General features: G+C 41.0%; 2 protein-coding genes across 5 annotated transcripts in view; one reads left to right on the forward strand and one right to left on the reverse strand.

Annotated features, from left to right (window-relative positions):
* The first annotated feature begins 1,207 nt into the window (after positions 1-1,207).
* Positions 1,208-5,902, forward strand: LOC119659441 (protein RRP5 homolog). Its single transcript, XM_038067525.1, has 4 exons — positions 1,208-1,394; positions 1,451-5,351; positions 5,435-5,600; positions 5,693-5,902. Exons 1-4 carry the CDS (start codon positions 1,326-1,328, stop codon positions 5,853-5,855), a joined length of 4,299 nt encoding a protein of 1,432 aa, XP_037923453.1. The 5' UTR covers positions 1,208-1,325; the 3' UTR covers positions 5,856-5,902.
* A 3,946-nt stretch (positions 5,903-9,848) lies between these two features.
* The window catches only part of LOC119660343 (neprilysin-2), a 154,434-nt gene continuing 143,159 nt past the window's right edge, over positions 9,849-21,123 (reverse strand). For all 4 annotated transcript variants that reach the window (XM_038068832.1, XM_038068829.1, XM_038068831.1 and 1 more), the window contains 4 exons: positions 11,370-11,779; positions 11,055-11,305; positions 10,809-10,995; positions 9,849-10,659 (listed from right to left, as the gene is read on the reverse strand). In XM_038068832.1, coding sequence (XP_037924760.1) covers positions 10,508-10,659; positions 10,809-10,995; positions 11,055-11,305; positions 11,370-11,779 — 1,000 coding nt within the window. In that variant the 3' untranslated portion in view covers positions 9,849-10,507. The remainder of the gene's footprint in view (positions 10,660-10,808; positions 10,996-11,054; positions 11,306-11,369; positions 11,780-21,123) is intronic.

The following is a 21,123-nucleotide window of genomic DNA, read 5'->3' on the forward strand; positions in this document are numbered from 1 at the left end:
GTGAAGCCTTCAATCCCTTCCGTTTATCGATCCGCTATCGTGATTCCGCACTCAGTCAGACCAGACTTGCGTAGCACCCGAAAAAAGAGCGTTTTTAATGGTTGGGTAACTAGTGGGTAGAATAGTGAATAATTCAAGATATCTGTTGTACGATCAGCAAGATAGCTCTTCTATTATCTAGTGACAGCAGTATATATATGTGATCGATGTTGAACTTAAGGGGTCGCAGCTCTTTAGCTCTGAGAGAAGTAGACAACACGCAAGCTAAAGCAAACGATAACGATTCCATTCGAGGCCAATGTAATCGCCTCCCCTCTTAAGCACGTCCAGAAGATAACTTTGAAATCTACTGCTGATCACAAAGCGTGTTGCCTTCAAACAGTTGCTACCAATGATGATTCATTGGGAGCTACTGAAGCCTACAAATCTCCTACCATCTTGTAGTTAGAATTATGTTAGAAACCGGCTCACAGACCAAGGGAACGTGCCTTGCCGCCAATAATAACCCGACATAGGGTTCGCGTCTGGTGCCACTTGTCTTTCCAGAGTACAAAAACACATTGTCGCAAAGAGGAAAGGGATACTCTTCAGAGTTCCACCCTCTTACTTCGCTAATGCCCAGAGTGTCAAGCTTACATCATAATAACTCTCACTCGAGTTGGAGAAAGCAAGCATTCTGGGGATCCTTGGTACTGTTGTTGAAGACGGTATACATATTCTAGAAACCAATTGTAATCCGCTTGCGATAGCCAGATGTCCTAGCCGCGAGGTCAGTCACTAACCGAGGAATTTTTAAGGTTTCAGTTGCAGTAAAATTTCACAATTTGCAGGTTGCAAACGGACCAATTTATATCCTCCGATAGCCGGAATTTTTATATTTTTTCGTTAAGGGTTTTAGTAGAATTCCTTCAAAATAACGTTTTGGATACATTTTAATTGAGGCATCAACGATGCGGATGGTATTTAATTTTTGATTTTTGTTTTGGGAAAAAATAAGCAATAAATGCCTTCTAATGGAATGCAATAAAATGGGCCCTTATTTGAATTGGTGCTGGTTATTGTTGAAAGTTAACTAAAACTAACTAAAAAGTTGCATGTGCTTAATTATGTAGTATCGAGTGTACGATTGTGAATACGTACACTTAAAATCACTTGTCACCCTGTATATTTTGAATTTCTCTCATGACAGTTCTTCACGCGTTCCGTACACCTAATTTGACATTTAACCACGTGTAGTTACTAGGACCGTCGGTTCGGGAGTGCTTTCTGTCATAATTCACTGCGTTTAATTCTTATTTTACTGAAAACATTTGACAGCACCTACCATGGTTATCGTTGAAAAAAGCTTCCCTCGCGGAGGCACCATTGTACCACGTTCAAAAACAGACGAAATCGTGAGTAGCTTAAATTGCGTGTTTGCCGGTCGATTTAATTTCGATAAACATTTCAGGAATTTGGTGCCCGGCAAGAAAAACGGAAGAAGGACAAATCCAAGAAGAAATCAAAGAATGACGCGAGTACAGACATTTCCGAGGATATCCAAGCCGTCTCTGCTGAGTTGCTCAGTCACAAGACCATTCAGGAAGGGATGATCATAATGGGCTTAGTGAAAAGCGTAGATCCGACATTTCTTCAAATTTCACTTCCTGGCCGAATTGCTGGTCGTGTTCTGGCCTCAGGCATATCTGAATCTTACAATAAAGTGTTGCGTAAATACGTAGATAGCGAGCTAAGCAATCCAGATGAATTCAAACCTTTGCCTGAACTCTTCCATGTTGGGCAAGTTCTCTACACGAAAGTCATGGAAATTTCGAACACAGAACATGGACGAATCCACATTAACCTGTCGCTGAAGCCCGAAGATGTGCATTCAAATTTCAACCATCAGCAACTGCGAAAGGGGCAAATGTTTTGCGGCGCGGTCGAAGAAGTGCACGATCATGGTTACGTTATCGAAAGCGGAATCAAGAATCTCCGTTGTTTTTTGCCCTATGACAGCAGTGAGAAGGGCCTCAATGTGGGCCAACTGGTTTTCATGAGGATCGAGAAGATCACACAAACCCCAGCTGCAAGTACTGCTGTTTGCAGATCATTGTCTGGCGGAAATCGGAAAGTGAAAGATTTAGCTGATCCGAATTTGGATTACATTTTGCCTTCAGTTACAGTCAATTTCACGATAACAAAAGCACTGAAGGATGGACTGCAAGGAACTATCATGAACGGAGCGTTCACGGCTTATGTGAACGAACATCAACTCGAGAATCCACTGCACGTTCCGGCCGATTACGAAGTAAATTCAACAGTGAACGCTAGAGTTCTGTACGTCATGCCTTTGTCGAAACTTGTTTATCTTTCGCTGCGGACCAACCCTGTAAACGAGGAGGGAACTCAATTGAAGCGCGGGACGATTGTGGATGAAGCAACTGTCCACCACACCGGAACAGGAGGGATAATCCTGGACTTAGAGGGAAAGGGAAAAGGCTTGATTTCCTTCAATTCCATCAAGTCCAACTTCATCGGAAACTACGATCAAGATGAGATTTTCGCAAAATACAAGAAGAATTCCAAGCACAAGGTTCGTGTACTGGAGTATGATATCATCGACCATTTGTACACTTGTTCCGATAACCCGGGCATCGTCAATGAGAAGTTCTATACATTGGAGGACCTGAAGCCAGGTGAGTTTGTAACTGGAATCATAGAAAAGAAGGATTCAAGTGGGGGCTACTTCGTGCGGGTCGGTAACGTCCGTGGTCTCATTGAGAAGATGTTTCTGGCTGCGACAGCTGGCAATTTGCAGGAGAATGCAAAAATCCGTTGCAGAGTCACATGGACCCACCCCGAGCGCAACATTGTCTATTTGACGAATCGAAATGAATACATGTCGAAAACGGCAAAACTCCTCATGGAGGGCTCGGCTGTGAAAGCTAACCGGGTGTTCGTCGGAACCATAGTGAAAATACACGAAAAGTGCTACATTGTTAGGTTTTTCGGTAATATCAAGGGAATACTCTACAGAAATCAAATTTCCGGATACATGTCGAACGAAACGCTGTCGTTTTATGTGGGCGCAACTATGAGTTTCCGCATTGTTTCGAAAGACGGAGATAAGATCGTGTTGGGTCTTGCCGAGGAGATGCACAAAATAGGCGAAGTGCATGAAGCGACGATTACGAACATCATTCAGAACGGTCTCGAAGTTGCCATGGCGGGTGAAGGAGATGAGCAAGTCAAAGGGCTGGTCCCGGTTCGTTTGCTCTCTGACTTTCAAGAGTTGGTTGCTGCTCACCTGAAGACGTACAGTTTGGACGAACAAGTGACCGTGGCTTGTGTTCTCAAAAACTTGTACAGCATTCGTGATGTGAGGGAAGTGCTCGAACATCCCGTTAAGCACTGGAAAGATGTTCGCCCGGGTGATATCTTCAAAGGTTGGGTGAAAAATGTGGAAAATGAAATAATAGAAGTTCTGCTTCCCATTAGGAATTTTGACAAGCTGGTGAAGGTTCATTTGGATATGTTTCTGGAGCGCGCCGTCAACGAACCGAACATTGTGCTTGTACCAGATCAAACAGTCTATGTTAAGGTGCTGAGTAAGGAGGTTATGACGAAAACTCTTAATGTCACCGCCAAGCTTACCGAGGTATGGGACTGCGAACTAAAGAGCACGGGGCAGTGCTTTGCACAGTTTCTCGACGAAACCAAAAAGATTAGGAAGCGTTTTAAGGCGCTGGGCAAGCCGATAAGTGCATACTCAATTGGAGATAAAGTAACGGGGACGATAAGTAATTATAGTAAACTGGAAGGTGACTGGATCGTAGAACTACCTGACAACGTTAATGGAGTAATAAAAGCTGCAGTAGGAGCTAACGACAAAAACATGAAAGTTGGAAAAGAAGTTGAATGCTCCATTCTATGGATAGACTACTCATTAGAGGTGCTCTATTTGACTCACAGAACGTCCGATAGTAACCACATTTCCAAGGGTTTGAGCTTAGATGCAAAATACCGAGATAAAGTAGGAATCAATGCTAAGATTCTTCTGCAGACAAGTGATTTTGCAATTTGTTCGCTGAAAAAAGGACAGAATCCACTTATATTCGTCCCAGCCAAGTTGCATGTGAACGACTTCGAGAGTACAATGGCCGCAAGTATGAAAGAAGGGGAATTTTGTCGGCTAGCATTTATCCATGATAAGTATCCGATTGCAGTGCTAGAAAACACCTGGAAGCTCTGGAAGCGAATTGGAACTGCTAAACGGAAAATTGGATTGGAAGAAACCAATACGGAGAAAGTTCCTGCGAAGAAACGTAAAGTGCTAAAAGAAACTGTTGAAGAGGACTCTCACGAAACTATCACAGTACGCAAACGGAATTACGTTTCATTGCTGCAGAATTCAGAGCCGGAAGCAAATGGCAGAGATGATTTGAATCTTTTCTTCAAGGATACTGGAGCAAATTCTGAAAAGGACACGAAAAAAACATCAAAACGCACGAATACTGTTGATTTGCACAACAAAAAGTTACGCAAAGAAGATACTACTGACGAAGAAGAACATCGCACGAACAACAAAGCACCACACAAAAAGACAAAAGTTGAGTCGGAACGCCACCAAAAACCAGAGGAACGACCCAAACACAAAAAACCGCAAATTCATCCCGTCTTGCCTGGAGCAAATGATTTTTGGTCTACAGATCTTACAGCTCTAGATACATCCACAAAAGCACAGTCGGAAAGCAGTGACGAAGAAAACGAACACGAGGAAACTAGTCCCAAAAAGAAGAAAAAACTAACAGCGGCAGAGAAGTTTAAAGCAGCCCGCGAGGAGGAAGCCCGTCTTCGTCAAATCGAAGAAAACTACGCAAATCCAAACAAGCAACCTGAAACTGCGGATGAATTCGATCGTTTGGTCCTGGCAAATCCAAACAGCAGCATGACTTGGATCAATTACATGGTTTTCCACCTTCAGGCAGCAGAGATCGATAAAGCGCGCTCCATCGCTCGCAGAGCTCTAAAATCCATATCATTTCGAGAGGAGCAGGAAATTATCAATGTTTGGGTTGCTCTACTCAATCTAGAATTACGTTATGGCACGAAAGACACATTTACGGAAATTCTGAAAGAGTCTACACTTTGTAATGATTCATTCAAAATCTATTCGCGATGCTTACAAATTTTGTCGGATGCAAAGAAAGTTCAAGAGCTGAATGAATTGGTTCCGACGGTGACGAAGAAGTTTAAAGAAAAACCGGAAATTTGGAAGTATGCAGCCAACGCATACTTTGAAGTAGGTTTAGTGGACAAAGCGAAACAGTTGCTGAATCGAGCGCTTACTGCGTTACCGGAAAGAGATCGTGAGTATCACTTGTCTACTTTTAGATTTAACCAGTTTTTTTTGCCCGGCTTTTATTAACACTTCCGGTTTTCCTTACTTCAGACATCAACACAATAGTCACATTCGCAAACCTGAATCACAAATATGACGACAAGGAAACGGCACACACATTGTTAGATCAAATTGTCACATCTTATCCAAAGCGAGTGGATGTCTGGTCACAGTATGTTGATATGCTGATAAAGGACAATGACATCGAATCTGCTAGGTAAGCGCTCTCATTAGTTTTCAGACAGAATTATCTTTTTTAAATCTATCTAAATTTATCAACATGAAATTTAATGCTTTCTTTTCAAACAGGAGAACTCTAGAACGTGCAGTTGCGCAAAAAATACCAATCAAGAAAATGCGAACGTTATTCAAAAAATATTTAGAGTTTGAAGAGAAATTTGGAAATGAGGAGACCGTGCAGAATGTTAAAGACATGGCGGCAAATTATGTTAAGAATGAGATTAGCTCGTAGACGTTATGTATGGATGTTTCTATTAAATTACATATTAAGTATTTAAAGTGGACTTTTTTGTGGTTTTGAATGATGGCAACTTGCAAACACCTTTTGATGATTCTGAAGCGCTTCCTTCAAAAATAGAGAATGTTGTGTTTTCCCTTGCTTTATCACTGCATACAACCTCCCACTCTTCACTTTGGATGGTGCTCGCTCGTCTATTAGTTCTCCCTTTATGTGTGAAGGGGTATTTTGGGCGGGAGCAGAACATCAATAATAATAATAATAATCATTGGCGCAACAATCCATGTTGGATCAGGGCCTTGAAGTGTCTTAGAGCACTTCATTCAAGACCGTAACGGTACACTAGGAGGCAATGTGGTCAGCATTGCGCTCGACCGAGATTATTACCCTGATTTGACTCAGGTACTCATTCACAGCTGAGTCGACTGGTGTCCGACGTCAAATCACGATACAAATCCCACTGCCGCCAGCCATCAACCCTGGACCAAAATGGCTATGGAAGGATGGCCAGAGCGATGTATGGAGATAATATGAAAGTTAAGGGGACTTTTCACAGTCAGTAGTTTTTTTATTCACTAATTCAATAGAATATAGTCGCAAGAACCATCCTTCAATGTTTCAAGTCGAAATTAGCAATGATTTTTTTTGAAAGACAAGTCAAGAAATTTCATGCAAATCACTACTAACAAGAAGACACAAAACAGCACATTTTTCATATGAATTGTTTTGTGTTTTTCCGGATTCTTTTTCGGATTGGATGGGATGGGTAAGGGGGGATCGGCATACATGCAATAGGGGGTGAACAGTTTTTTTTAAATCAAATATAGTCATGTGGAGTATCAAATAAAAGGTCTCGGTTAGTACTTTCCGAAGCTGGTTTTAGCTTTGACATTTGTTGAGAAGGTGGAGAGTGCGGGGGTTCGAAATTGATCATTTCTTTAACGGACCCATTCTCAGAAACTAGCCAACCGAAAAATCTGAAAAAAACCAAGAGGCTGCCGATATGTGGTGCTAGGCTAGACCGGTCCAACAGCAAGTGGTTGTGAACTTAGGATCCCTCACTTATCCTAAACAATAATTTAGCTTTAGCCTAGCTTAGGCTCAAACTATTGGCAGTTTCAATTGGATATAATTCGCACCCTTGGCGTGTTTTTCCAAATATTTAAAGGAGCGTTTTCCATTTGATGCCACTCACGGTCACGGTGCTCCCAGGGCAGAGGTGAGGTAGCGTCTGACGAGTTGCCTCTGTCCTGGACGAAATAGTTTGTCCTATATTTTTTTTTATATCGTCTTTGTCTTCCGGAGATGAGGGGCACAACCCTTCAACTCTCCGAAAAAGTGAAATATCTGGGAGTACTTTGGAACAAACACCTAGAGATAAAGATGAAACGAGCTCTAAATTTTTTTTTTTTGGAAGAGTAGGTTGTCGGACTACCAACTAAACGCTTCCCTGTCATCAGAGAAATAGCCTAAAACCGTTTGACACATTACCTCGAGCTAGCCCTCCCGCTTTACCGGCTTTGGGAGCCTTCAAGTCAGGAAATTTCTTTCACTTACGGGAGGGGAGGGGAGGAATGGAGTTGTTAGTTCAGGGAACCACTTACCATCCGATTCCTCCGCCGGTCGAGTTCAATCTTCTTCGCAATAAGAAGAGCCTGAAAATAATGCGTAACACGATTCCAGCTGCCAGCGCTATTCAGCATCTTTTTGACAATGTATCTGGAGAGAGATACCCCCCCTGTGTCTGCCTCTCAAACGAGAAAAAGGAGAAGGAGATCGCGCCTTCCCAATCCTGTGCAGGTAACTCTGAAAACCTCCATGCCAGCTTAGAATTTGGGTAAGGAAGTAATCAATCTCACCGTGCGTTCGGTTGAACCACGGGTCTAAATTGTCGATGAGCCGCGCAGTCCATCTGCTCCTTGGCTCATTTTGCCAAGAGAGTTGCCATTCAGTAAGGGTGCGCTGACGTTCTTCACGGGCAACCACCTCTCTTAAGCGCTCGCCCTTACGGCGACAGATAGCTTTGCGTTTCTGGGCAAAGAGGGCAACGAGGATCACTCCCGCGATCACCATCACGGCCGGTTCAGAGACGATGCGATAATCAGACGCCATTCGCAAATCTCTCCGCCTCTGCACTTGAGCAAGGCGCTTACAATGTACCTCCTTGTCAAGGACCTTCGCGCCAGAGCAGAACCGATTGCGTTGCTCCCAAACACTTATAGCTTATGTGTAAGCGGATTTTTGCCTCGACACGGGGACTTAGGCTTCAGTTAGTAATGTGGATATATGTTGCTATGATTAGGCGGATGTCCGCTTATGCATCCGTAGTTTGGTGGGTTAAGGGGGTCATCCCGTGTGCCGGATCCGCGGAATCGAATTTTTTTTGGCATCAATTGCATCTAGATATAGTATAGAATACATGGGAAAAGTGATTTTTTGATATTTGGAGTCGTTCGGATATTATAGTGTTAAACACGTAATAAGTCACATGTCAGATTTATGTCGATCGCTGTAATAAATGACTTCACTAAAAGGACAAGAATTGCAGCCAAGGCTGTATATGTGTTTCTTCAACTAACCTAAGATTTATGGACTAGGTATAGCAGATTAATTATCAGTTAAGATTTTATCGCATCACATTCTACTTTTTAAATGTGTTTTTCTCGAAACTGCATATTGAAAATCTGCTGCCACCATAGCCCAAAATCTATCCAACGAAATTCTTTGAAATTTTCACGACTTATTTAGAACATATTTCTACGGTCCGCAAACTAGGATAATTGTGATTCATTCAGTAGTTTTTTTATTCATAAAAGAAGCCTTAAAAAAACGCCAAAATTCACGAAAAAAAAAAGTTTAACAAGGCGCCAAAAATGTAGCTTTTAATATTTTTTAATAATCCTAGTTTGCGGAATGTATTATAGTTAAGCCTGTACGTTAAAATTCCGTTTACTTTTTTTTTTAAGATGATCGCAGCGTCCTCTGGCGTGGCAGCAGAAAAACACCTTCTTCTAGAAATGGGTGTATAAATTGCTCTGTATTTCAATAATGAATTATGCTATCGGGCTGGAAAAATTATCACGCATGCTCAAGATATCAATAAATATATGGTGGGGTATTTGTATCTCGAAAAGTAGATTCAGTTTTTGCAATGCAATACATCTGTTTGGTGGAAGATATGATGTTATCTTGAAACGAAGAGAAAACTGGGGCGAACCAGAAGAATGCGTGCCTACACCGATGGATCAAAAACAGAAAATGGTTCTGAAGTAGGAGTCTACCTCTCGAATAAAAACGAGAAGTGGGCTTTTCTGTTGGGACAATACACAACGGTCCTTCAGGCTGAAGTGTATGCGATCCTAAGAGCGGCAACCTGGATGATTGACGAGCAGTGGAACCAGTAATTGAGGTGTCAGTAGCATTGGTTGATGCTGCTATCAACAACTGAGAACAAGCTTTCCATGATAGGTGACGAAGCCTTAATGCTGCTAGACATACCAAACTTTTCTTGTCAGAACCAAACAAGCATACCGCAAAGTTTATCCTGTCGAAAAGCAGGAAGACTTGCAGACATATTTTGGGCATTTTAACTGGCCGTAATTTACTAGCTGGGCATATTTTCAAAATAGGAATTCTCCAAGATGATACGTGTCCATCCTGTAATGAGAAGTGCGGAATCCACAGAACATTTTCTATGTGACTCCCCGCATATGGACGCATCAGACATAAGATTTTTGGTGCTGATGTGCTAAAACTGCAGCGGGTAGCATCACATCTACTAACGGAAATCCTACGATGCATGAACGAATCCGGGATATTCTATTAGACTGGGGAATCGAGTACAATGGACCACTAAGGTCTGGGCGCTCAGAGGCTTTGCCTCTCCCCTACCTCAAACACACTACACACACATGAGTAAGGATCAACCTGGGGGATGATAGAAGCACCAGTTTACCTTTCGTACTTTTATTGAAACAATTCTACGAATTCTTTTATTAATTTTATTTTATAAAAAATATCAGAAGATACATTATTCAATTCATAAAATGGTAATGTGTTTTCACACGATTTTAAAATCTTGTTTTGTGTCATTTCTTTTTCAAATTTATAAATATTATCATATCAATTTAAAACAAGGACGTAGGACCACAATTCACCTATTATTTTCTACAATTTTCCACATTTTTTATCTTCACTTATATTTATATGAAATTCAATTATTTTAAATTTTAGCTAGACTTTGTGCTTAACCAAAGCGAAAATAAAAACATTCCGATGCAGGTTCCACAAATTGGCAATCAGTTTCTTCCTGCATCGTCTTCGAATTAATTTGTCCTTTAACTAAAAGACATTAGAAACTATACAGGGGGTGAAGAGATATGTGCTTTTGTTGGGTGTGTTAAATAAAGAAAGTCATGAAATGTGAAAGGTACAATTAAGAGTGGAGGATAAAAGTCAGATGTGCGCTAATGAATAAAATACCGGGTGGAGAATAAAGACTAAAAGTAATAAAATAAATAGAAATAAAATTTGCTTTAACTAATTGCAAAGAAGATTAACACTTAATACTTTATGCTATTGAGTTGCCTTGATAGAATGAAGGTGCCTCAATGTGTCCAACTGGTTTTCACTTCTTTCTTGCCAAGTTACCAAACTTCGCATTTTTTGATCGGATTCATACGCGTGCCTTCGGGACAATTGAAATCTTTCGAGAAGTCACGCATGTTGCTGATTGGTCCTAGGACACGGAATTCGGCAGGTGAATGGACGCCAGTCGTGATGCGCATTTTGAGAGTTTCTGAAAATTTGAGGAGAGAGGATGCTATTAATATCAATTTAACAGGAATTCAGGAATAGTTTTTGATTATTTTCTGCTTTTTCTTTTTTTAAATTCTTGGAAGGAGAAGAGGGGTTATGCTTATTTCGTATCATAAACCATTTATTTACCTGCTCGGTATACTGAACACCATGTTTGGGCTGCTGAAATCCAGAACATCTGTTGCGGGCTATATGGAAGTCCAGGCAGACGTGGTTCTGGCCCGTTCTTTTCGGCCCATTTCTTATAGGCTAGATAGGACTCCTTGATGCCTCCGTTATCGGCAATGTTTTCTCCTTGTGTATTGATTCCATTAAGCTACGAAAATCAAAGATTGGGAATGTCTGCTTCGGAAGAGTTCGATGAAAGTATCTTACCTTCAACCCAGTTAGTACTTCTGTGTAGTTTCCATATTGCTCAATAATGCATCGTGCTTTCTCCAAGTAAGCCTTCTTCGTGTTTTCTTGCCACCAGTCAACCAAGTTGCCATCTGAATCGAACTGCCGTCCTTGATCATCAAATCCGTGAGTGATCTCGTGACCAATTACGTATCCAATCGCTCCATAATTCATATATTTTGGACGATCAGCTGAGAAGAATTTTTCTTGGAGAATACCCGCAGGGAATTCTAGAAAGGAAGATGTTGGTGAGTAGAAGTTTTACATCAGCAGTAAGTGAGTATCACTACTTACGGATACTGTTTTCAATTGATGAATAATAAGCGTTAACAACAGCGGGTTTGGCGTGATTCAACCAATCGGTTTTGTTGAATGGCTTTCTCAGCTTGTTGAATGAATAGTTAGTTCCGAACACGCTCATTTTCAGAATCGAAGGCAAGTAATTGTCAGGATCAATGTCTAAGTCTTTGTAATATTCTTCCAACTTGCTATCCTTCATGATTTCATCAGGGTATCCAATGTGTGTTGTCATGCGGTGGAGCTTGTTGAGAGCTGCTTCTCGGGTTTTTTCATCCATCCATGAAACTTCTTTCAGGATCTTCTCAAATTCTTCCCGAATTCCATTAACCATTTCAAGAGCTTTGGACTTGTCGTCTTCTTGGAAATGTTTCCTTACGTAGAGTGCACCGACCGCTATTGGAAGACTATATCAGTTGAAAAAAAGTATGGATTAATATGTAGGTCCGGCTAACAAGTTATAAAGAATAAGATTATTTTGTGGATATTTGAAAGTGTATTTTTTTATTTTAATTCGAAGTAATCAAGGAAAGACTAACAGAAGTTCGCTAAGCTGGCGTTTTTTGTTTTTTTTACAATGTCGTATTTCATCCCATTTTTGGAACAATTAGTCAAAGTAGGGAGAAAAAAGTGTAGAATTACTGAAGAGAGACGAATTTCAACTTCGGATGAAAGGAGTTTTCAGACCGACAAATTTTGATGCATGTCATTTATTAGAAGTGTTTTCCCTACTCCTAAGTCTAAAATTGACAAAGATTCAGGATTTTCGTTGGAATATGCCTTCAAACGACCTGGACTGTTATGGGCGATCTTGAGACTGTCAATCTCCACCAATGTAGTGAATAACATTGTTTTAGTTTGAATTTAAAGTAGGGAGTAACCATATATACAGAGATTTTTAGGGAGTCAAATGGGGCCTTAATTCTGTCGTTAGTTGTAAGGGGGGAGTGTTGGTGGTGGAAATGTGCACACTTAAATTACGAACCTATTCTCAGGAGTCACCTAACTGGAAGATCTGAAAAAAAATGTGGTTATGCTCCTATATAGGATCTAAGCTTCAAAACACCCTGTTCCGATTCCAATGTTTGGTCAAATAAAGTACTTTTACAAACTTTTACATTTTCGGAAATTTACTGAGGCACCTCCTTAAGTTCACCCTAAAAATATAAAATTATATAACCCATAATATGAAGCATAATTTTGGAAAGTTTTTTGAAAATTCAGTCATTATTAATAAAGTTAAAGCACATGAGATTTGTCCATTTTGCGCGAATTTACAGCACCCTGAGACATGCCAGTATAAAATTAAAGGGATTGGTCTGCAAAAAGGGAAAGAATGGAAATGATCGTGTCCCGAAACAGTTTTACATAAGAAATACATTAAACCTTTGATATTTGAAAAGTCAACTTTTCGGTTTCCGATCTAAACGAGCATTGTCTACAAATAGGGAAATCCGTTTTTCCTCAACACCCGTATCATTTGTTGCTGTCCGCGTGTTATTAACAGATTCTAGACTGAGGCTTGCCTTGCAATAAATATCCCCAATCTTCAATCAAAGAGAGAAAGATCCATTAAGCCATCAGAAAACCAAGAACTCGACGTCTGAGCATGCTAAAAATTTCAAGTCGTTGACAAAATATCGGTGTTCCCGTTACAAAAAACTTCGATACAGCAGATGTATTCGAGAGCAATAAATAACAATGGATAAAGCACCTTCAACTAGTGCAGAAGGCCATTGTAACAGCAAAACGTTGAAGTTCATGTAGGACATGCTTGCTGCTGTGTATGAACAGAAATCTCAGAGTAACGTTCACAGGCTTCCGCTCAGTCTCTCCCTTTGCTTCAGTTTCTACTACTACTTAATAGCATTGACATCATCAATGGCGCAACAACCGGGATCCGATCTGGGCCCGCCTTAGTCAGGAACTCCAGACATCCCGATTTTACGTCAAAGACCAACAATTCGATATCCCTAAAAGCTGTCTGGCTCCATCTCAGGCAGGGTCTGCAACGTCTCTATCATAGATATTGCCCTAAAAGATTTGCCTGGCCCGCCCCCGCAACCTATTTAGCCGGAATTTATCCACAACCAGACGATCGTGGTATCGGTAATAAAATTCATCGTCGTAGTTGGTGTGGGTCGTGAATTTCAACCCTAGATAGAAAAAGTTATCAACGGTATCAAAATTGTAGTCTCCTATCTCTGTTGTTCTTATTTGACCTGCGCCATTTGATGCTGTTGTTTTTTTGGTTTTTAGGGCTGACGTTACCATCATGCATTTCGTCTTGCCTTTATTAATGTGCAGCCCAAGATCTCGTCTACTCGATCTGGATGAAGGCAGATGGTACATCTGTGATTATTCTTCCCATAATGTCAACATCGTTAGCATGGGCCAGCAGTTAGATGAACTTGAAGAGGATTTTGCCTCCCGCATTAACATCAACATCGCGGATCACTTTTTCCAGGGCCAGGGCAAAAGGATGCATGATAGGACATGCCCTTTCGTTAGACTGTTGTTGATGTTGAATATTCTCGAAGAGTGATGCTGCTGCTTTTATCTGATCTCGCACATTGGTCAATGTCAGCCTAATCAGTCTTATCAATTTGGTCGGTATGCAGAGTTCTCTCATGCCATGTACAGGTTTACCCTGACTATCCCTGGCTATCATAGGTGGCCTTGTCGTCGATGAAAAAATGGTGCAACTGATGGCTATATTCCAGCAGCTTTTCTATCGCTTGGCGCAGAGAGAAAATCTCATCTGTTGCTGATTTGATGATGTTGTGGGCGTATGGAGCTATCCGACCTAGCAAGATAACGGAGAATATCTTCTTGATGGTCCTCAACAACGTGATAACTCTACAACTTCTACACTGCGTGATATCCCCTTGTATGGGACACAAAAACGGTACGTGAATATCGTACTTAGACTGTAATCTGTATGCGCAAAAATTCCATCATCTACAATTATAAACAGGCCCCTAATGGCTTTGTCAATTAGCATGCGTATGAGAATTGAGTGTAAAGTGCCAGAATTTTATTTCTCCCCTCACAATCAAAGCAGCTCTCACCAACAACACCGAAAAGGGATAATTTTCTGCAAGTAGGTACACGGTTCATGAAAGTATTATAACCTTTAAATAAAACAGGGGCCTGAAATTATTGTCATGAACCAGGAAGCTGGATCTGCAAATGTTAGAAGAGGGTGTCTGCAAATATGGGGTGGGTGCAGAAGTGTGGAGAATCCATTTAAGTGAAGTTTTTCTAGGGGTCCAGGACCATGGTGAGGATAGTAATATTTGGATAGTGGCCTCAGTAGTCATTGTTAATGATTCCATATCTCCAAGCGGTCCACGAACTTCAACCTTACGCAAATAGGTAGGACCACTAATTTATGGTATCGGGATAGATATCATCAATATAAAGGCACACACCGGAGATTGATGGATTCCTCAACAATGTCTTTCTACGTAATTTGTTGCGAAGCCTTTCCCAGGTTGATTATTCAAACACAAAAAACTTCAGAAAGTCTAACTTAACATCATTCTCACTGATGTGTGGATAAGCTTGTTGAGGGTCACATTTGTGAGGAGCTAAGGTCATATTCATTTGAAAATCAACTAGCGTGATTGACTGTCTATTCAGTAAATAGAAAAGTCGATCATAATATTCAGAGCCAGTGTTACTAAAAAAAAATACCCATTGAACCCAGCAGGTGCATGGAAGATTTTTTTCAAAAGACGTCCAAACGTCTCGACAAAGTAGTCTAAATCCTACGATCTGACAATGGCCTTGAAGTTGTCAACAGCCAAATTAACGAGCTTATCAACTATTTTAGGATAATCCACCAAAAGACCATCTTGTATACACTCTGGTAAAAAAGGGCGAACGGACTGGAGAACAGAATCATTTAAGATGTGGGCCAAAGCAATGAGCTTCGACCTAACAGAGCAGAGCGAGAGAGAAAAGGTCAATTGAACTCTGGAATAGCAAAAGCATTCTCTTGGCTGATTTTAAAGCCTTTGGAAAGAAAATGTCGTTATAAATGTTCTAAAAGAAAAACAACGTGAGACCAAAGGTTATCTAATTTGATTATTAGAGCAACACAGGGTGGAACTGTAGAGAGATACCTTTAAAGGGAAAACAGTACAAGAATTGCTCTATTAACGAAATGACGACAATCTACGCTTTGAATCCATCTACTGCAGTAGAAGTAGCCATTAGAGCGAACAACCCCGTTCGGGAAGATGAATTTGATGAACTCTGAAGAGCATTTTTCGGAAACACATGGATGGATGCCAGGACTCGAGTTAGGTCTCGCTAGATGGTGAACAAGGAGATATAATCTGAGATGCAGAAATGAACTGAAGTTACTGAGGAAGCATGCCGAAGTAAGCTCATCACAAGTCGAACAAGAGGAAACCGAAACCTGTCGACAGCCGTAGAGAAGCCTTGATGGAAAAAGATGGAAAGCGCTAATCGGCGACGAACTCAAATCGGTTATCGGTCAATGAATCAGATTATCGTCGACTTTAATGAAACATTCAGCTCCCTCTGGTGGTCAAAGGGTAGTAAAGGTCCCAGGGAGAAATGTGGATTGGTACCCACGACGGAACATAAAACCTGGGAAACGCCTGCTGAACCAACACCAACAGCTCTACTACCAAACCTTATCTCCAACTCCACATGGTGACCACTGGGAACTTTTTCTTAACGAAAAGTTGCAGACAGAGAAAGATGAAGGCGAGTCTCCCGCACCTAAAAATGGTAATCCAGGTTGAGGGTTGGGTAAGGCAACCCTAAACCGAAAGCAACTCGTTAGGAACCCACAAATGGAGCCTAGGAGTGGATTGACTACACAACAACGAACCCAGCTACGACAACGAAATAACGATTTGCGCATTTTCTCATGGGGCGTGCGCTCCCTGTACAGAGAAGGAGCTACCAAGCAGCTAGTCGATGCCCTGTCAAAATATAGGGCTGATGTAACAGCGTTGCAGCAATGCGTTGGACAGGGACCGGTTTCCTGGAGAAGCCAGAGCCTCTACACCATATATTATAGTAGCCATCCAGTAAATCATGTGTTTGGGGTAGGATCCAGTAAATCATGTGGTGGGGTAGCATACTGGCCCAAGACGTACAAACTGCTTTCATCCAGATCGAGATCTTGGGCTGCATATCAACGAAGACAAGACGAGATATGGTGGCATCATGAGTACCAAAAATTAACCAACCAACAACAGCAAATCTCACTGGTCAATCGAGAATAATAAAGATAGGAGACTACAACTTTGAGACCGTTAATAATTTCTCCCATCTAGGGTCGAAAATCACAACTAATAAGAGCTATGACGATGAAATCCGCGCACGGTTGTTGGTAGCCAGCAGAGCCTATTTCAGCTTATAAAAACCGTTCCGTCCGAAACGTCTTACCATAGCGTCAAAGCTCTTAATGTACAGGACAATGATCTTGCCAGTCCTCATGTATTTCTTGGAGGTTTGGGTTCTTAGCAAGAAAAAATGCGAACTCTTGGCACCGTTCGAGAGAAAGATCATCCGAAGAATTTTTGTCTTCCAACATGAGGATGGACGATTCTGTAGCCTACACAACAACGAAATCTATGAGCTATACCATGACCCTCTGGTTGTGGATAAAATCCAGCTCAAAAAGTTGGGGTGGGCTGGTCAGTTAATCCGTATGAATGAGGATGATCCAGCCCGGAAAGTCTATAAGGGCAATCTATGGTAGAAAAAAAAAAGACGTGGCAGACCCTGTCTCGTATGGAACGATAGCGTAGGTTTGGACGACAGACAGTTTTTAGGGATATCGAATTGGTGAACCTCGGTGCAAAACCGGAATATCTGGAGTTCCTTATTAAAGCAGGCGTAGATCGAATACCGGTTGTTGCGCCGTTAATGATGATGATGTTGATCCAGCTCCTTAAAGAGATTGGAGTCTATTAATGCTATATATTTTTCAACAGAATCAATGAATCTGAACTTGAAACTGTTCGAAATAAAGAGAGCTTCCCTCTCCAGCGACCTGGCGGAAACCACATAGGTTCCACGAACAGCAAAGTCTGGGAATGTAATAATAGTTTAGTCTTGTGAAGAGGCGCGTAGACAGAGGTGGGGATATCCGGGGTCCTGACCCTTTTCAAGGAATCAGAATAGAAATTTAAACGAAACGAGGAAATAATAAGGGGTGAAGGGTTGCACAATTTTCATTCCGGGCCCAGTTTTTGTATCGAATCGCCGTTTGACAGATGCATTAAAATAATTCGGGCCACAACCAACGCCGATACTGGCTTTTTGTCAAAAAGAGAAGCAGAGATGCAACCATGCTAGTAACATACAATACAATACAAGCCGAAGCAGAATTGATAATCAACCCGAGATCAAGCGGAATTTGAGGGAGTTCTAATAGCGCAAATGCCATAAAAAACAAGTTGGGAAATCGGAACCTGGACACTTCAGGTACGAAAGGTTTTGTGTATTTCTTCGTACGTAGAGCGTAATATCTCCATATATTGTATTATGTGAGAGTATCCACTTTCGGGTGATATTGACATTTATAGTCTTCAATTTTCAAAGTAGCAACAACTTTGACGTATTGTAACTTTGTTAGTACTAGTGCGATTTCCACCAAACTTGGTACGATCATGCTCTACATTATAGCCTATGTCACTGCAAATTTCGTGGTACTAGGATGAACCTAAGGGGGGTTGGGATTGGGATCGGTAAACTTAAATCGGGATCAGAAAGAAACGGAATCAGGACCTCATTCGATCTTTTCATCTTAGGGGACAGAGAATAAATGCCGCTTACAAACTAATACTTCGAGCACTTATAGCGGGTGATGCGAGTTTTCAAAAAAATATATTAAGATCAGGAGGAACACATCATACAACGACTTAACGTATTTCGGAATGATACAAGACTTCGTAATCAGGATAATATGCTACAGAGCTCCGCACTATGTGGGAAATACTTCTGAAAATTCGCTCGGAGCAAGTGGTTTACAAGATACCGTGCGGAAGAAAAACTAACGAGGAATGTGAGAACAAGAAAACAATTTCTCAAAAATAGGATCGCTGGGCACAAATCGGATTTAAAGAATAAAAGCGGACATAAAACGTTGCTGGCTCATCATTATCTAAATGAGAACCGTGTGCCACTTTTTGGTGAGGTTAAAATACTACCCAAGGAACACCACTCCAAGTGATGATACTGGAGGCCCTCCACATCTTGAAGGGTATCAATAACATCTATTGTGACATTCTAGACAATATTGCACGGAGGGAGGCACAGTCACAAAATTAATGTTGAAATGTTTCTATGGATGTAGATCGAGCGCATGAGTGATGACTCGATCTTCTTGCATCAGGAAGCCCATATATAACCAGTATGCCAAACAGCTTAAGATGAGGAAAGCAAACATGATGGGGATATCGCAATTGCACATGGAAAGGAGCGGAGAATTGCTGGATGTATTTTATCAGTAATTCGTCGGCAACTTAACGTATCTGTCAGTGTGACATGACCGGATATCGCGTACGCTATAATTCAGGAAACTCAGTACATGGAGAGTTCCTTTAAGATCCATTTTAAGTGCAGGAAAAGGGATTCCCAAATACCGCAAGAGGACCACGTTGATGGTTCTTTATTTCCCAGCCAGGAGGAGTGTCATTATGCTCATCTATAGCGATGTCGACCCCGCGGAAACATTACAAATGAGCTGGCCTGTATTGCATGACTATTGGCAGCGAACCTCAAAATCATATTAAATGATCCCAGAAGCCAGGACAGGGCTGTCCAAAATATTAAAGGGACCATAGTTTTAAGAATATCTATATTTCCATCAGCCTATATCGATCGAGTCATCTTGCTGGAAAGACCGAAAACTTCGCTGAGCTATTAGGTTCCAAAGAAATTTATTTAACACTATTGTTCCACGTTGCATTTTTTTCTGCGCCCAAAAGTTGACAAGAATATAAAATATATAATTCGAAAAAATAAAAGTGATAAAGATCAATAATTCAACAAATATTTTTTGGGTACGTCTTTTTAGCCTAGTGAGCGAACTTTTGTTAGTCTTCTTTTACAGCCTTGGGCAGCAGTATGAGTATGAGAAAAAAGTCGTTTGGGGTATTCCAGTGGTACATATTAACTTGTTGTTTCACGAATAAGTGGCAAAAACAAAGCATACCCTTTAAAAAATACACTTTAACAGATGACATTAAATATGTATGATATCCTATTATTCAGTAACTATAAGTAATTTATTAAATAACACAAAATGTCCCCAGAAGAACTTGAGTTTTGGATTGGAATGGATGTGTCGAGACTCCGAATTTCATTGGCATTGTCCTATCTTTTTGATCATTGTGCTGATCGATTTTCGGGAATATCTTATGGGTAGAATTCAATTCAAAATTCAAGTTCTCGTTCAGATATATATAAATAAGTAATGCTTAGGACCTAATATAGAGCTTTTTTGCATTATTTTCATGATAGTTGTGGTAATATCTACTGCGCTAAGCCAACTACTAACTTATTTTCTCATTTTTTTCTGAATATTATAAATAAAATGCATTTACTGGGTTCTACTGGCTTAAAAAAAGCTGCATTTTAGAACGCTTTAAAGTTTCTATAAAGCTATGGCCCAGTCAATCATGGACATTTGGGATAGTGCAATGCAAAAGAAAAAGGTTACGGCCTCATTGCGTAGGTGACAGTTATTTGGCTGTGCATGATGTGCTGTACGGGGTAATGTGACCGGGTTTTTTGCTTTTTCCTCAGGTATTATAAACACTTGTTACATAAAGGCTTTCAATATTCGTGCATAATTTGACATTTGGTTAGATGGGCAGGGATTCTTTGGGTGGTGCCAAGCAGATGGAATACCTGTGTTATAAAAATCAGTCTGACTCTTTGTTATTCTTCATTCAATTCATGTTAGAGCATCACTTTCATGGTTTAGTATTTAATTTAACATCAATAACCAGAGTAACCAAAGTAACCCGGTAACGACCCCAATACCGCTCCAATATACAATATGGAAAATGCACGGGAGACACCCACTGCGCGGTTAATATATCAGCCTCTAGCTTTGTGTTGAAGGCCACTGGCAGGCATCACGAGAGGTGAAGGGTGAGCGGATGATTCTCCCCGGGCCCCGAATATTGACGTGGATCGGGAATAGAGAGTTTAACAAAAGAAACTCTTTTTTTTTATAAAATAGGGGGGCCATGTTCACCACGGGTCTGGATTTCATTCTCGACAGTCTTGCTCACGAGTAAATATTTTGTGAACGCATTCAAAAGGGTGTTGATTGGTTCGGTCGATGCAGAAGGTATGGGGATAAACAACACATTGCCAAAGACTTTAGATCAATCCATTCTCATTCCAGGCTGATCCCTACGGAAACCTAATAATGTATACATCACAGATTAGGGTGGTGATGTAGCAACATGAGCGCGCAGTGGTCTCTGACCATTGAAGTAACGCATATAAAACAATTATATAATCGATTACGGGAAAGCTTTCATCATAGATTATCAACTGCTGCGAGATGCAGTTAGCACTGAATGTATATCTTGAATATGCGAGGGAAGTTGCCGAAACTGAAGTTCCATGCATAGACTGACCAGCAAGTACTAGATATGTGCGTTCGTTATGCTTTAAAGTCGGAGTTTTCTCTGCTCAGGAGTGCTATAAAAACAGAAACTTATTCTGGAGCCAAGCAAAC

This window comes from Hermetia illucens, chromosome 6 (genome assembly GCF_905115235.1).
Source record: "Hermetia illucens chromosome 6, iHerIll2.2.curated.20191125, whole genome shotgun sequence".
Classification (NCBI taxonomy): Eukaryota; Metazoa; Arthropoda; class Insecta; order Diptera; family Stratiomyidae; genus Hermetia; species Hermetia illucens.